Below are 18,371 nucleotides of genomic sequence, written 5' to 3' on the forward strand. Positions count from 1 at the left end.
ATTGCTACGATAGTCAAAGAATATTGTAGGCACATCAATTCCTAATCTAACAACCTCAACTGCCATTCCCAACGATATCTCATCTTTATAAAACTTTAAAGCTACATTTAGTCCAGCCTTTGAACTGAACTGTATTGATTCAACTTTTTCTTGTTATTTCTAAAACGTCTTTTTATTTACATTTTGGCAATGAAAAATAAATTGAATCGACTTTTTAACAATGTCAAATCTAGCAGATGTTACCTGTCGTTCTGGTAAACATGAATGATAATAACCTTGACCTTTACACCATATAAAACCTCCAAACCATATGCAGATTCTTACGATTGACAAACTTTTCTACTTTCTACTGGGAGTAACCAAACGCGCAAGCAACTCAATAAGAAGCTGGCGCCTGGTTAAAGCAACATCGCCTTACCACACGTCACTAAAGTTACTGAACCACCACTTCTGCAGTTGGTAAAGTAAATATAAACATAACGAACGGTCAATAATGATTAAATAAAACCACAAAGTAAAGAATAATTAAAAGTCGATTCCTGGGGGAGGTGATTTAGATTCGTCAAGCTATCCAGTCAACAGTGGTGGCAGCATTGTTATTCTGCACCATTGCAAATCAGACCGATCCAAATCTACTCCCTTAGCAATGCAAAGATTGTGACAGCAACAACTTACAAATGGGGTCCATGGCGGTGTAGAGGTTGGAGCATTCGCTGACTGGTCCAGTCCCAGCTTTGTTCACAGCTGCAACCCGATACTCGTACTCATAATCTTCTAACAGATTGCTCACACGAAGTCTGTTCTCGCTATTTGGTTTCTGGTTGCATCTGTAAATTAACTCAAACCTTCACTGATCGATTCACACGTTTGAAAACAGCAATATTTATTTCGACTTCTCGACATTAGGCCAAAAAATAACAGGGGTCTCACCGAATCCACTGGTAGCCTTTTTTGTGGTGGCGCTCAAGATAATAACCAATTATCTCGCTTCCTCCGTCTGATTGTGGTCGCTCCCACGTCACAACCATACTTGTGCTGGTCGATTGTGTCACTTCCGGCTTCCCAGGTGCAGTAGGAACATCTACAAATTCAATGCAGTTGGTTGGTTGTTTTGAATCTTTATCCTCGGACTGGAAAAGCCTTGATAGGTTATTCCTAGTAGTTTCGCATACTTGTAGAGGCTTTTGACTCAGAGCCGGTTACCGAGATTGACCGAATCAAGTTTCCGATTGTTGAAACGTTGTTGCCGGGAAATTATTCCATCCATTAGGTTCCGCTGAATGGAGAGCATTCCTTGGGATGCGTTGCTCAAGCGCACACCCCATGAGTCGAACTACGAAGCCACGCGCTAACCAAGTGAGCTATCGGGGCGGACAGTTGATCGCGACAATGTCGGGCCTTGTTGTTCACGATCAGCTGTTGCTATGCAACGGCTTGTAATTTTAGGTTCAACGAAACACCTCTCGACTTACCGTATGGGTTCTTGCACAAAGCGGGCGAAGATTCAGAAGCCTGGCCGATCCCGTATTTGTTTTGAGCGGCCACCCGGAACACATATTCGTTCCCAGCAATTAACTTTGGGCATGAAATATGGCATTGCGGACCAGCATCCCCGACCTATATTTTAAATAATTGTAAATTTTCCAAGCTCTTGTAAAGAATACAATGCATTCGCGATATCATTTTAGCGTGACTGAAATGTCTATTACCTCACAAATACATTTTATTAAAGGAAATATTGAAACTCACTAAAGTCCAAAGCGTTCGGCTAGTTTCCCGCCTCTCGACCACGTAGTTCGTTATGGGGCTTCCCCCGTTCTGTTTCGGTTCCTTCCACTTAAGCTTGCACTTTGTAGACGTCATGTCACTGACAGTGACTGGACCGGTAACTAGGCCTGGTTTGTCTGAGGAAGACATGTGTAAAAATGCATTAACACACCATTAAATTCTTAGTTTTTCAAGAACTGTCGTGTAAAAGTCACTGAAAGTTTATATAACATGCCGGCAATAAACAAAAACTCAATATTCACCTAGCACTTGCACTTTGCACGACGCGGACTTGGACCCATAGTGGTTGGAAGCTGTGACAACATAATCGCCAGCATCGGCAAGCTTTATGTCTTTGATCGTTATCGATGCTTGCGCAATTGTTCGTTCGATTCTCACGTCGTCAGTGATGTTCAATTCTTTGTCGTTTCTACTCCATGTCACTGCAACAACACACAAAGCGCCTCATCAGTTTTCCCTACTAGAAGAAACTAAACACAAGTTTGCGTTAGGATTTAGTGTATACAATCCACACATACAGTAGTAGCGTAAGTAAGGCAGAGGTATAGCAAGCTTATTTCTTTACTTTATCTATGCTAGTCGACCATGTTATGAGTTCATGTTAAACTCATACGTTGTACTTAATGCATCCTAACTACCTTTCGGAACAGGTTTCCCCTCGGTGACGGCGTTGAGCTGGACGTCTTCTCCGGCACGGACGAGCAAGCCCTCCATCAAAGCAATGTCAAAGCGGACATCGGCCGGCTCTGAAAAAGACCGTTCATGTCAAAATAAAATCAACTCGTGAAAATGGCAAATCTTAAAGTGCTCTGAATGTTTGCATTTTGAACTATCAGGCAAATAGTTCTTCTCATACTGAAGCTTTATTAAATTTTAATTTGGGTAGTTCTGTACAGAGTACTTGTAGAGGCTTTGAACCTGAAATAAGCTATAGGTCTGGCATTTGGTAGTTTCACTTGTCCCGAATTTCAAACTGGCACATAACCTAGTATATTGTTATATGTGCAATGTACAAACCGTAATCTTCCTTGCAAACGATTTCTCCAGAAGATTCAGATGGTTCCGACAAAGCTCCGGCGGTATTCTTTGCTATTACGCGAAATTCATATCGATTTCCAGGAGTCAAATTGGTAACCTGCATGAGTTGTAACGAAAGAAGGTTCAACGCATTGACTTGAGTATTCTTCACGCAAATAATCCCAAATTTAAACCAAGTAAAGAACAAACCTGATAATCCAGCGAGGAAACATTTGCCACGTTGCATTTCACCCAGTTCTTTGCCGGGAGATTCCGTCGTTCCACGTCATATCCACAAATGCGATGGCCACCGTCGAACTTTGGAGCATCCCATTTCAGTGAAATGCTTTCGTTTGTAGAATCGTAAACCATCGGTTTGCTTGGAGAGTCTGAAATCAAATAATAGTGGAAATTTGGTAAAATTGCCTGAATCAGATGAGATGTTGAATTTCATAGTTAGCTCAACGAAAGCCTCAGAAGTGAAAATGAAACGTGAACAGGTTTGAAGAGAGCGTTTACTTGGAAAATCCTCTCGCTTTGGAGTCGTGTTTTCTGATCGATAAGGTTTAGTGATTTATTCGGTAAGCAGCCGGCCATGTAAACAGAAAAGTGAAAAGACTGGGTCGTGGGGTATAAATAATTAAATATTCCATGAGTTAAAATTCATTACCTATTGGATCTTGAGCTGGAGCTGCGGCGGAAGGTTCAGACGGTTCGGAGTTCCCCGCAAGGTTGATGGCGCTTACTCTGAACTGGTATTCCAAACCCTCGGTTAGTCCGTTTGCTCGATAGTCTGCAACAGTTGTAAGACGAGTTTGATTTTATTGAAAATTCGATATTTTAGGCTACAGCACTTCAGTATGCAATCACATCAAACATCAAAAGCTCAATGTTATATACGTCATAATGTATTCGCAATAACTGCGATGAAACAGCTTTGGCTGACAACAAAACTAACCTGTGCCGTGAACTTGTGCTAACTTCTTCCACAGAATTGAATTTCGTTCCTTCATTTCAACAAGATATCCGGTCACTTCTGATCCACCATCTTTCCGAGGGGGTTTCCACTCTACAGTCATTGAATCTCGCTTGCAATTGTTCACATCAGGCGCGGCAGGTTTGCCTGGGACATCTGAAAAAAACATCGGTTTTTAAAACACATATGCAACCCGGGGACATCTGAAAAGTTTGGTTGTTGCAATACAGTTACAACCGCAGAGTGAAATTCTTACAAAACGTCAAAAGGCAAGCAGTATTCAAAGCAGTGACTTACTGAAGGGGTATTTAGCAACCACTAATTCCGATTTCAGTGGCGAACTAACTCCGAATCGGTTCTCTGCCATCACCCTGAACATGTATTCGTTGCCGCCGATCAGGCCGATAACGCGACAGGTCGGTCTTGACACAGAAGAAGTGATCAGCGACCACGTTCCAGTCTTCACGTCACATTTCTCAACGATGTAATTGGTGATATCAGATCCTGAAATTCAAGGTTAGTATAAAATACGAGAGTAATACTGTGCAAAACGACAAAATATGTAATAGCAGAAAAATATAAAACTGATTGATACGAAGATTAAATAACTACTTTTTAACTTTCCAATACGAGATTGATTGTGCAAAACGATGACTCAGTATAATTATTACATTGTTTCAAGAATAATACTCATCTTATATATACAGTACAAGGTTAAGCAAAGATTGCGAACCTCCAATATCAGATGGCGGTTTCCAGGTAAGAGTGGCCGACTCAGCGGTTAGATCGGACACATTGAGAGAACCTTGAGGAAGTCCAGGCTTACCGACAACCAAGATTTTAATCGTAGCCGATTTCTTGCCGGATGTATTAGTTGCCACAACTGTGTATTTTCCTGCATAGAATAGAATAGTATTTTTTAATGACTATTCAAATGTTGAGATATAACAGTATTTTTAAAAGCGCCGTAGTGTAGGTATACAGAAACAATACACCCTAAACAACAAACAAAAAATGTAACAAAGATACCCTTGAAGTAAGGTTATGGGTACAAGCTAATGACTGATTGAATCTTTATCCACGGACAGAGAAATCTTCTTTGAAAGGTTAATCCTGGCAGTTTCGCGTACTTGTAGAGGCATTGAACCACTAACGCTGGCCCGGTCAATGAGATTGACAGATTGAAATTTTCCGATCGTTAAAGTGTTGTTGCCGGGGAATTATTCCAATGGAGAGCAATGGTGAATGGAGAGCAGTACTTAACGTGCATTTTTCAAGAGCACACCCCGAGAGTTGAACCAGCGCCGCATGATCTTTAAGCATCTTCGTTCACGCAGTCACGCGCTAACCAACTGATCTATTGGGACGAACCCGGTTTTGATTTTGAAAAACAATTACCGCAAAGCTACTATTCAAAATAGCTCTTGCTACTTTGCTTGGCTTCACCATTTGCTTCCTACAAAAAGAAATCTTTTGTTGATGATAATGAAGGAATTTAGAAGATTTTGCCTTATCTCAAATATTTCGTCCATTCTCGGTTACTGTGCGATGTGCATCTCAAAAGTATAACGAGTACAACGCACCGTTTATCTGGGTCATCAAAAAGAATTTTTAGGTGAGGATAAGCATTTTTCCCAACTGAGTTTTTTTCTCAACCCCACGAGCATGAAGATTCGCTATTGGACTACACATTTAAAACATTTTTTTCTGCTTAGAATTAATTTTGTTTGTTTATTTTCTAAGGTGGCATTGCGACAGCGCTGAGGTCTAAAATCTAGATCACTGATCACATTAAAAAAAAATGATTTTAAGACAACTAGGTATTCTACGTAAGTATGGGGCTCGAGTTTTTATTTGCTTTATAGTCTTTGAACGGATACAAAGCAATTTTATGTTTTACCTCCGTCCTCTTTTCGAACTTGCTTGATCATCAGAATTGTAGAAATCTCTGTGTTCTCGACACTAACACGCGTATCCTCGCTTAAATCTTCTTCATTTCGTGACCACTTGACTGTTGGTTGAGGAAATCCTTTAACTGGAATCTTCAATTTAGCCGAAGTACCCTCCCTGGCGTTGAAGGTTAGTTGAGGAAGCTCGCTAAGGTCAAAGCTTGGAGATATAACCTAAAAACGGAAAAACAAGCGTGTTACATTTTATTCCATAGAAATGTTTCATGACTTCAAAGCTACAGAATGGCAAAGTCGCGCTGAACTTACCAAGTCTTTCGCCGTGAAACTCTTTTCTCGAGGCTGTCCTGTTCCAGACTCGTTTGTAGCAGACACTCGAATGACATAATCCTTGCCCTCTTTTAAGTTGGTCGCCTAAGGTAGGTTACCATTATTAAAATGTGTTTGAGATGTGAGTGGGCTGATAAATTGCTTCAACCATAGCAGACTATAGTTATCTACAGTGGGCCGAACTTCAACTACTCAAAGTGTCATGCTTTCTGTGTCATAACGGCAACAATATACTCAAAGTAAGAATGCAAAAACAACAACTTTTATAGCAAAATCGCTTCATATCACCTCGTAAAGTGCTGACTTTTTTACTTAATTGATTTGTATTTACGCTCTTTTTTCTACATAAATTCTAGCTTTTGGCACAAAATATAATTTCTTGTCCCAAATTAACTGACGAACTTGCAGTATGCTATAGCATAAATTCAATAATGGAATAGACCGTGGTGGTATGAAACCACAAAAATGTAACAAGCTTTTTGAAACAATTATACAACACTTACTTTGAAACTGAAAAGTTTGACATTTCCAAGTTCGGTCCAGTCGTCTTGGTCCTTGCTGGCTATCTCCACAATGTAGCCTGTTAGTCTGCTTCCGCCATCGTGCTGAGGCTTCTGCCAAGTCATCAACGCTCCAGACTTTGTTACGTTGGTCACTTCAAGCTTCTGGACCGGGCCAGGCTCTTGCGAGGCCTTGATAGGATCCGATGTCTCGTAGGGAACTCCAATGCCGAATTCATTTTCAGCAGTCACTCTGTGGAAGGTACAGTTCATGCCACTTTAGACTAATGTCGTAAATGACACGATACGTTTCTTTTCTCATATCACCACAAACCACTTTATGAAGTATAGGTTTGCGCGAAGCTTTGAAAGCTTTGTAGGTGAATTTTCAACTTTTAACTGAATACTTTGATTACTTGTTCAGTTTGTATAAAAATAAGAAATTCTATTCAGAAGTGAAACTATTGCAAGACAAGACAAAGTGCGGGCATTTCACGGACACACCTTTGGAAATCCTTTATTCTTGCAACTTTAATTACACAGCTCATAACAACAAGAAACTGCATATTTGTAAACTATAGATTTAGTTCTGATTAGATACGGACATTACAAGTGAAAACCGTCAGTTTGTTTTATGCTTCATTGTTTTATGCTTTTGCCAATATGAGCAATGAGCATAGCTACAAAACAGTGCAAATTTTAATTCAGTTTAATTATGCGCAGTATGTAATAAGTGAATAAGTTTAAGCCACTTTGCCAACCTGAAGAAGTAACTCTTTCCCGTCTCCAGATTTTTCGCTGTGAACGATGTCCTGGAACATTGTGTAGTAATGGTCTGGTATGACTTTCGAATCGGTTCGCGCTTCTCTACAATATAGTTGATAATGGGCGAACCACCATCATTGTCGGGAGCTTCCCAGGAAAACGATACAGAGTCCAGTGTCACTTCCTTGAAGGAGATGGGTCCAGGAGGACCGGGAGTATCGTGGACACGAACAGACACTGTCGCAGATTTTTTACCGCTGCTGTTTTCAAGAGTGATGACGTATTTTCCGCTGTCGTCGCGGTTGCACGAGGGAATGAGTAGTAAACTGTCCCAGTCTGAGTTCTTGATGTCGACGCGGTCAAGTGATAGTTCGCTGTTCAATTTTTCCCAGCTGACATTAGGGGTTGGTCTTCCCTTGATGCTGCAGTACAAGCGAATAGTGTTGCCAGCTCTCGCAATAAGAGTTTTAGCCAAGGCCGCATCTAAATCTATAGATGGAGGCTCTAATATATCTTTTGGAATGACAAACCCATCAATATCACTTCTCTCGGATTCACCAATTGCATTGATCGCTTTAACGCCAAATCTATATTGGCGGCCACTCGATAAACCAGTGACGATATATTTAGTGCCGTGAGTCTTTGCAACAAGTTTAAACTCATCAGGACTTTCAGGATTTCCCATAAAAATCGCGTATCCTGTAATTTTGCTATCGCCGTCATAAGCTGGCTTTCCCCAGGTTAATTCCACTGAACTTCTAGTAGTGTCAGCCACTTTGGGAAAAGCAGGTGGTCCTGGAGGATATTTAGGATCATCCGCCATCACTGGTCGAGATGGAGCGCTCGGACTACCGATTCCCGCCGCATTTTGAGCAGCAACTCGAAATTCGTATTCTGCACCGTGCGAAAGCTTTGAGACTTTGATGCTTCGGCTTGTGAGTAACTCTCGGTTCACTTTTGACCATTTTAAGCTTTTAGTTTCTCTCTTTTCAACAAAATATCCTGCAATTGGTTTTCCACCGTCAAATGGTGCTTTCCATGAAATTGTCATGCTTTCCTTGTTGGGATTGGTCACTTCAGGTGGCTCGGGGGCATCGGGGACACTGAACGGATTTTTAGCAGTCACCGATTCAGTCACTAGCGCAGCTCCAACTCCATATTTGTTTTCAGCAGAAATCCGGAATTCGTATTCATGATTTTCAATCAATTTGCTGATTGTTAGCTCCGTGCTTGGTGTACTTCCGCTCACCATCGCCCATGTTGGCCTTGAAGTTTCTCGTTTTTCTATAATATAATTCATGATAGGAGCACCACCATCTTCCAGAGGGGGAAACCAAGACAAGCTTACGCGGTTGGCCAACACATTCGAAAACTTTACCGGGGTTTGTGGCACGCTTGGAACATCAAGAACGCGAACGATCACAGAAGCAGATGATGTACCGCTGCTGTTCTCTGCGTTTAGAATATATTTACCTGAATCTGATCTCTTGCACGAGTTGATATGAACCATTGATCGATTAAGCGCGCTGGTCACTGACCTGGCAGCTGTTGATTTTATTTCTTCGCCATTTAGAGTCCAAAGAGCAGTAGGCTTTGGCTTACCAGTTACAGTTGCACCCATAACAAGTTCTTGTCCGGCTCGAATTTCAACGTTGGTCCGACAAGACTCGTCCAGGGTGATTGATGGCGCGGTCAGTGTTTGCCGAATCACGACTGGTGTCGTAGGCTCAGATGGTTTTGAGGTAGTGACTGTAGTTTTAGCCAAAACACGGAAACAATATCTTTCGCCTTCTTCCAAACCGGTAAGGATGATGCTTGTATCAGATGTTTTAGTAACCATCTTTTTAAACCATTTTTCATCAGGAAGTTTCTGCATCTCAACAATGTAACTAACGATTTTAAAGCCTCCACTGCTTCGTGGTGCATCCCAGCTCAATTCTACACCATCATTGGTGACATCAATCACTTCCGGCTGTCCTGGTGCATCACAGGGATTGCGAGCTACAACTGCATCGGTTGGTTCAGTGAAAGGTCCGACCCCAGCTGTGTTACAAGCTTGCACGCGGAACTGGTATTCAATGCCTTCAAGAAGATTGCTATCAACCACCTCACGTCTTTTCAAGATCGTTTTATTCACTGGCGTCCACAGCAGACTGTTCAGCTCTTTACGTTCTACATTGTAGCCTCTCAACGAATTCCCTCCGTCTGATTCTGGTGCTCTCCAACTGAGGGTGGCTGACGTTTTATCAATTTTCAAGACCTTCAAGTCTTCTGGCATTCCTGGGGTGGTGAAGGGATAAGCTGGTTTTACAAGGGAAGATGTCAATCCATCACTCTTTCCGCATTTGTTTTCAGCTTTTATGCGGAACACATATTCGTGATCTTTCAATAATTTGCTTACGCGGAAAACAGTTCGAGTCACTGTACTGCTGAGCACTTTGTAGCCAGCCATACCAGCTTCAGACTGTTCCACTATATAGTTAGTAATTGGATAACCACCGTTATCTTCAGGTGGATTCCAGACCAAGGTTACCGTGTCAACACCCAAATCTTTTGCCTCTACTGGGCCTACTGGTTTAGTTGGACGATCATAAACCTCAACCTTGACAGACGAATGCTGCTTTCCATGAACATTTTCCGATACGATCGTGTATTCATCAGAATCACTTCGAACGGATTTGCTAACCGTCAATGACGAACCATCGGATGTTTTTTGCACTGAAAACCTCTCGCTGTTCACTATTTCAACATTTTTCTTCATCCAGAATGATGTAGGATGAGGCTTTCCAGAAACAAGAGCTTCTACAGTTACGCTATCACCTGCATTGCAAGTCACATGTTTAGGAAGAGATATTTTCGGCGCTTCTGCTGGTTCTTTTACTTCTACTACGTCTGTTTCACTGGAAGGCCCTTCTAACTCTTCATTTCTAGCTTTGACTCGAAATTTGTATTTCTTGTTGGATAAATTTACAACCGACACCGAAGTATCGATAACAGTACGAAACTCCACCCAGTTAGGAGAACCTTCTCCTTGAAATTCTACTACGTATCCCACAATATTGCCTCCTCCACTATGATCGGGCTCTCGCCACGTCATTTGAACTGTTGATTTGGTTACATCGACAACTTTTAAATTATTTACGGGACCGGGTTCGGTTACTGGATTCTTGGCAGTTGTAGGTCTGTTAGTTTCACATGGAACTCCGAGTCCAAACTTGTTTTCGGCCTTTACCCGGAAGTAGTAATCAGTTCCTTCAGTTAGTTTAGTAAGTTTGAAAGACATTTTTGGGCAAGTATCTGTTGCAACAGACCACGTCTTTTTGTTAGCATCTCGCATTTCAACCACGTAATTAAAAACGTCTGAAAATCCGTCCAGCTCTGGGGGACCCCATGAAATCTGTGCCGATGAAGAGGTGACGTCCTTAATTTTGATGTCCGATACCGGTCCAGGCGTGTCCATGACTTTAACATTAAAATTGGCAGATTTTGTTCCTTTAGGATTCGACGCGGTCAGCGTGTACCTTCCAGAATGACTTCTGGTACAATTTGGAACAGCAATTGATGTTTTATTGCCAGTGATGTCAACGTCAGCAAATCGCGCAAGAGTATCGCCTTCTTTTGACCACTTGATCTCCGGTTTCGGGCGACCTTTAACAGTTGCAAGTAAATTAATCGTAGACCCAGCTTTTGCCTCTACGGAACGTCGCATGTCTACGTCGATTTCAATTTCTGGTTCTTCAAGCACTTCCTTTGGTTGGACCGCTCCACTGACCGTCTCAAAGTCACCTTGACCAACCTCATTGACTGCAGCAACTCGAAACACGTAGCTTTGTTCTGCCCGAAGACCTGGCACGACGAATTCTGTGGTACGAAGGGTTCCCGCTCCAACGTTGCATTTGCTCCAATCGTCCAAGCCTTCTACGCTAGATTCAACAACATAGCCAATTATGTTTGCTCCCCCGTCGTACAATGGAGCCCCCCAGGATAACGTTACCGAGTTCTTGGAAGTGTCAACCACTCTGGGATTGCTGGGTCGCCCGGGAACTTCTGTTTGTTCTTTAATTGTAACAATCTTTGTCGGGTCGCTAGGCTTCCCAACCCCAATTTCATTCTCAGCCACGACTCGGAACTGGTAGTCGATGTTGTTCGACAAACCAATAACGTTCAGGCGTGCATCGGTGGTTGACTTGGTATTACATGGCGACCACTTAACACCTTTTCTTTCGCGCTTTTCAATGTAGTATCCTGAAATATCGCGACCTCCATCAGTTTCAGGAACTTTCCAAGTTACAGTTGCCGTAGTTTTACCAACTTTGCTAACTTCCACAGAATGAGGAAAACCTGGAGCGCTGTAAGGACTCTTTGCTACCACAGGAGAAGATTCGATTCCTGGACCCAGTCCTATTTTGTTTTCCGCTTTAACACGAAACAGGTATTCGTTTCCTTCTAGCAATCTCGGTACAGGATAGGTACAAGCAGTTACAGACGCTGTGACAACTGACCATATCATTCGGCTGGATTCACACTTCTCTAAAAGGTAGCCAACAATCTCGCAACCGCCATTGTCTTTCGGTGGTTCCCAAGCAACCGTGCAGCGATCTTTCATTAAAGACAAGATCTTAATCGGACCAGTGCAAAATCCTGGAACATCAAGGACGTTGACCTTAACTTGTGCCGATGCACTGCCAGCCTTGTTGCTAACAGTCACCGTGTAAAGGCCACAGTCGGCTCGGTTTGCGTTCCCTATGGTGATGCGGCTACTTTCTTCATTAACCTTTATATTTGACCGAGGAACCTTGTAAAGGTCCTGTCCTTCTAGTGTCCACGTCACTTCGGGCACTGGAATACCTGATAACTTGGCGTTGATGATGATGTCACTGTTTGCTCGTACTAATATTTCTCCTTTTGTGACATTACTGATGATTTCAACTTCAGGTGCTTTGGTGTCTTCGCATACAGTGACGTAATCATCAATGACACAAATTTGACTTAGGCCTGCCTTGTTTCGAGCCATAACGCCAAATCGATATTGAAAATCTTCCTCAAGATCTGAAACTTTATGTTCGCAAGTAAGTTTTTCGACGTTTATTTCTTTCCAGTCCTTTGTACCTCGCTTCATGACAACGACCTGGTAGGAGGTGATCGGACTTCCTCCGTCCCACTCCGGCTTTTCCCATTTGAAATCAACAAAGTTGCTGCCTTTATGAGTCACTTTTAAGCCGCGGGGTGCTTGGGATACCTGCACGGGGTCACATGCCAACACTGATGACTTTGTCTCTAAACTTGGACCAAGACCACATTTGTTTTCTGCGGTAACTCTGAAAAAGTATTCATTGTTTTCAAGCAACGGAACCTTTATCATCTTTCTGGTCCCTTCTGCGCTGCAGATAGTCCATCCCAATGATGAAAAACCTGGTAAAGTTGGCTCTTTCATTTCCAGTATATAATTTATGATCTCAGTACCGCCATCATCTTCCGGATGGTCCCAAGTGAGGACGCACGAATTTTTAGTGACGTAATTAGTTTTCAGATTTTTACAGACCTTTGGCTTGTCAAGGATATTTACAGTAATTTTTACCATTTTTTCTCCAGCAACATTTTTTGCTTTAATCATATAAGAACCACTGTCTTCTCTCTGCGCTTCCCGACAAAGTAGAGTTGTTCCGATCGCTGATCTCTCTACTTTGAATCTCTCTGCATCAAGCACATCTCCATTTTTTGTCCACTCTACTTCAGGTTCTGGACGGCCGTGGATGCGGGCGCTTAGCTTGATGGTTTGATCTACTCTGTATGTAACTTTTCCAAGCATAAATGCATCTAATGAGATGTCCGGGGGTTCGATGATGTCCTTGATCAAAATTGAAGTTTGTATTTCTTGAGCATCTCCTTCCCCGACCTCATTCACAGCCAACACCCTAAATATGTATCCACAATTCTCTTTAAGTCCTGGAGCACGAAATGTGCATTGCTCCACAGGAGACTCGTTGATCCGAACCCATTCCTTGGATTTCGTGTCAGTAGGCTTAGAACCTAAGCAAATACATTCTATAAAATATCCAGTAATGGGACAATTACCATCTTTTATCGGTCGACTCCAGACTAGGGTGGCAGATGACCGATCATGATCAGTTACTTTTGGATTTATCGGGGGTCCTGGAGTCGTTTTGGGACGCATGGCCTTAAAGAAAGAAGATTGTTCCGATGGTTTGCTTAGTCCAGCACGATTTTCTGCAATAACTCTAAAGGAATATTCTCTATCTTCAAATAAACCTTTGACACGCATGGTGTGCCCAAGCAAGGACTCGCGTGTAATTTTTGACCATTTTCCAGTTTCCTTGTCTGATTTTTCAACAATGTACCCCATTATGGGACTACCACCATCACTTGGAGGCGCTTTCCAATGCAAGGTGCAGTTGGATTCGGTAATTTCACTAACGACAGGCTTCGTTGGTGCTTCGGGGGCATCAAACATGTGCTTCGCCACTTCTGGGGCTGATTCTAAAGAATCACTAACCCCGTGCTTATTTTCAGCTTGAACTCTGAATATGTATTCCTTTCCACTTATCAGTCTCGGCACTTTACATTTAGTTCTTGTACCTTTAGAACTGACCAGACCCCACGTCTGTTTGTCTTTATCTCTCTTCTCAACTATGTAGTTTGTGATAGGAGACCCACCGTCATCTTTCGGAGGCATCCAAGATATAATGGCGTATTCTGGAGTTTTTTCTTCAATGACAATTGGGCCAATAGGAATGCTAGGCTTGTCTAAAACTGTGACACAGATTGCGACAGATTTGGTACCAGCTTCGTTTTTCGCAACCAAGCCATATTCTTGAGTGTCAAGCCTTTGCGTGTGCTTTATGATCAAAGTGCAAGAAGACTTGTCGTCATCAATGGCAACCCTATCATCACAAACCACATCGTTTCCGTCAGCGGTCATCCATTTTGTTACGGGAGCTGGTATTCCATGAATCTTAGCCGGAATTCTCATTGTGCTACCAGCTCGAACGGTGAGACCTTCAAGTGTCTTTACGTCAATTTCAATGGACGGTGCGGCAAGCTTCTGTCGTGGGGCGACAGGGTTGGTTTGATCAGGCCGGCTTTCACCTCCCTCGTTGCAAGCACGAACTCTCATTTTATAAAGATAGCCTTCCTTGAGACCCTCTACAGAGCAATTGGTATCTTCCACAGTTTTGTAGTTGACCCATTCTTTTTGTGAAGTATCAACTTGTATACCGCTTTTCATTAAATCGTTGAGATCTTTTTCTAAGCCAAGTTCAACGTAATCAACGATGTATCCTGATACAGCGGCCCCGCCGTCACGGTCGGGCTTTCTCCAAGATATTGTTATCGCATTCTTATCAACATCAGAAACCTCAAGGGTCTTAGGAGGACCAGGTGGGTGAATAGGATTTCGAGCAGTCACCGTCTCTGATAAAGTAGCTGGTCCTAAACCAAACTGGTTTTCTGCCGCCACACGGAACATGTACTGAGTTCGCTCCGTGAGATATTTCACCATGATGCTCGTCTTTTTAGCGGCCATTGATACCGGCTTCCAAATCTTGGAATCTGCATTAAATCTTTCAACTTTGTAGCTGGCAACGATGGCACCACCATTATCAGCAGGAGCTTTCCATTTCAAATAACAAGAATCTGCACGGAGTTCGCTTATTCGTAAATGTTGTGGGGCGCTAGGAGTATCCAGAATGTTCACCATATTAGACGCTGATTTCTTGCCAGCGCTGTTTTCAGCGACGAGAGTGTAGCGACCACTGTCGTCTCTCGTGGATTTGTCAATCTTCAGTAGCACAACACCATGCTTTTCACTGCGCTCAAACCTAGGATCATCAGAAGGTATCGGCTGATCGTTTCTTTGCCAAGTCAACGAAGGAAATGGAATTCCCCTTACAACCGCGCCCAAAGAAAATGGTAAGCCAGATTTAATGGTTTGTTCGCGACTCATGCTTGCCTGAACCTCAATTTCAGGCGGTTCCTCTTTCTCTTTAACTATAATTGAGCCTTTAACAAATGCAGGTTCGCTCATTCCAACTTTGTTAACTGCAGTCACTCGTATTCTATATTCGTAATTTTCTGTTAAGTCAGGAATTGTGTATGAAGTATCTTTTTGTGTTTCTTGCGTACACCAAATCTTCCACGCTTCACTTCCAGCCTTTTGAGTCTCAACAATGTAACCCAAAACTGGAGCACCTCCGTCATGTCTTGCTTTTTTCCAAGCGACCTGTACAGAAGATTTTGAAACGCTTTTCACTTGAGGATTGACAGGTGGACCTGGGTTAGAGGTGGGGTTTTCCACTTTAACCTGGTTAGAAGGTAAAGAAAACTTTCCATTTCCGATACTGTTTTCAGCTGCCACTCTAAACTCATACTCATTACCTTCAAGCAATCCTGTCACTGTGTAGCGAGGTTCATTGATCAACTCACGACTTACCGGAGCCCATCTTTCGCTCTTGACTTCACGCTTTTCAACAACGTAATTAAATATTGCTTTTCCGCCATCAAATGGTTTACTCCATGATAAACTCACAGCATCTTTTCGCACTTCTTTAACTGTAAGAGCGTCTGGGGCGTCTGGAACGCGATATCTGTCCTTGACAACAATTCCTTGTGTCTCTGCAGGATCTGAATAGCCTTGAGCGTTTTCTGCCATGACTCGGAAAATATATTCCGCTCCTTCGGTTAGTTTACTGATCCGAAATTCTGTTTTCAAAGTGGTGGAATTGACAGTTGTCCACATCATTTTGGAGATATTTCTGTGTTCAATGACGTAATTTAATAGTTCTGATCCACCGTCATCCTGTGGGGGTTTCCAAGTAAGCGACACATGGTCACGTGTCACCTCAGCCGCACACAGGTCGCATGGCGGAGTCGGCTTGTCAACAACTGACAATTTGACTTTCGCGTCACGCTGGCCACCGCTGTTTATCACCGTAATCTTGTGTATACCGCTGTCCGATCGAGCGGCTTTGAGAACTTCCACCGCAGTGGAAATCGAATCAGATTTAATTTGAAGTCGATCATCTGAGGAAATGACGTTGCCGTTCCTTTCCCAGGTCACTTTTGGAGTTGGACGCCCAGAAATAAAAGCATTGACTCTGTAAGGTTCTCCTACACGAACGGTAAGGGCCTGTTTTGAATCAAGTTTCAGTGTAGGCGGTTCAATGACATCCCTGCATACTACTGGCTTAGACGGGAAGGAGGGAGGGCCTGCACCGCTCTTGTTTTTCGCAATAACACGAAATTCGTAATTGTCGCCTTCACTGAAGCCGTCCAAAGTCACCTTAGTGTCATGAATCACTTTACCAGTCACCGGTATATGACGCTCTTGGCCAACTAATCGCTTTTCAATAATGTATTCTTCAATCGGTTGTCCCCCGTCAGTCTTTGGAGGCTTCCACTCCAAACTGACGGTGCTTCTCGAAGCATCCGATACTCGTAAGTCATCAGGGCGTCCTGGTTCAGTTACAGGATCTCTTGCAATAAGAGGTAATTGTGTTTCTATGGGAGGGCCTACCCCTAGTATGTTCTCGGCAGAAACTCTGAACATATAAGACTCTCCTTCTATTAGGCCTTGAACAACTGCCTTTGTTCTGGTCACTGTCATCGATACCCGAGTCCAAGACCGTCGTGATGACTCTCGTTTCTCTACTACATAGTTGGTGATAGTGCATCCGCCCTCATCGGTTGGAGGTTTCCAAGAAAATCCTATAGTGTCTCTGGTGACATTTTCCGTTTCTATTGGACCAATGCATGGCCCAGGGACGTCTTGGACAACCACATTAACCTCGAGACATTTCTCGCCAGCAATGTTTTTAACAGCAATGCCATATTTCCCAGAATGCTTACGTTCACAATGACTTATCACCAACTCGCGCGCGTTCTTTGCTTCACCAACTTTAGCTTCCTCGGGTAGTTCGTCGCCATCTTTCTTCCAAGTAATTTCAGGAGTTGGCCGGCCAGTGACATACAATGGTATCTTGATTACGCTTCCAGCTTTCACAATGACCACATCTTTAACAGAAGCGTCAAGTACAATATCTGGGATTTCAACTTTTTCTTCTACAGTGATAAGTCGGTCGACGTAACCTGGTTCTCCCATGCCGGCTGCGTTCACAGCAGTAACTCTAAACTTGTAAGCTCTGCCACGAGTGAGGCTGGAAGCTACAAAATTAGTTGACCTAATTTCGTGTGTAGTGGCTTTCACCCAATCTTCAGTCTCGTCTAGCTGATACTCCACAATATAACCTTTCACCTTTGAACCTCCGTCGCTGTCTGGCGCGGTCCAGGATAAGGTCACAGTGGAATCACTGACGTCATCAACGGTTATAAACGGAGGGCCGGGTGGAGAAACTGGTGCAGAAGCTACAACAGCGTCACTTGGAGGAGAAAATTCGCTCTGCCCAGCTGCATTGAGTGCAGCCACACGGAACATATATTCCTGGCCCTCTCGCAATCCTCTCACACGGTATTGTGTTCCTCCAATTTCATCGCTGGTTGCTTTGCTCCATTTACGCTTAGATTGCGAACGCTTCTCCAGAATATAATTGAAGATAACAGATCCTCCGTCATTTTCGGGAGCATCCCAGAACACGGTCATCGCATCACGTGACACACCCATGACAGATGGCTGACCAGGGGAGTTCGAGGGTTCGTACATATTTCGTGCCTCGCAGGCCTCGTCAGATTCCGTCCAATCGCTTGAACCAAATTTATTAGTTGCCCTGGAAACAAAAGAAAAAGCGGTACAAAAAAAGGTAGCGTATAAGGTTCGGATATGTTTTAATGCTCTGTGACAATGACTTTGTCAAAACAGATCGATAAAAAAACCGATTTATTCACACTGCTGTGCAACACTTCTCTGAAATTTGTAAATACTTTTTAACTTTAAAAGAAGTTGCCAACTACGTGTTTCTGTCGTCGAAATAAAGTTTTGAGTTTCTAGGTTCAATTCTAAAATGATTTTACGATTAGTTTGTATCTTGTTGTATTCCAAGTATTTCTATTCATAGCAAATGTCAATTAACTTTTCTCAGTGATGATGGATACTGGATGTAGTAAAATTAAAATGCT

The 18,371-nt window shown here is 42.9% G+C and overlaps 1 protein-coding gene across 1 annotated transcript in view; it reads right to left on the reverse strand.

The window, feature by feature from the left end:
* LOC145764311 (titin-like) overlaps positions 1 to 18,371 on the reverse strand; it is a 208,059-nt gene that overhangs the window by 57,741 nt on the left and 131,947 nt on the right. The window contains 16 exon segments of the mRNA XM_082575929.1: positions 676 to 827; positions 931 to 1,081; positions 1,473 to 1,617; positions 1,750 to 1,904; positions 2,031 to 2,210; positions 2,427 to 2,534; positions 2,806 to 2,923; positions 3,016 to 3,194; positions 3,476 to 3,598; positions 3,764 to 3,937; positions 4,079 to 4,285; positions 4,515 to 4,676; positions 5,682 to 5,904; positions 5,998 to 6,102; positions 6,522 to 6,771; positions 7,280 to 18,022. Of these exon segments, the coding sequence (XP_082432055.1) occupies positions 676 to 827; positions 931 to 1,081; positions 1,473 to 1,617; positions 1,750 to 1,904; positions 2,031 to 2,210; positions 2,427 to 2,534; positions 2,806 to 2,923; positions 3,016 to 3,194; positions 3,476 to 3,598; positions 3,764 to 3,937; positions 4,079 to 4,285; positions 4,515 to 4,676; positions 5,682 to 5,904; positions 5,998 to 6,102; positions 6,522 to 6,771; positions 7,280 to 18,022 (13,175 nt within the window).

The sequence above is a fragment of the Aplidium turbinatum genome, chromosome 2 (genome assembly GCF_918807975.1).
Source record: "Aplidium turbinatum chromosome 2, kaAplTurb1.1, whole genome shotgun sequence".
NCBI lineage: Eukaryota > Metazoa > Chordata > Ascidiacea > Aplousobranchia > Polyclinidae > Aplidium > Aplidium turbinatum.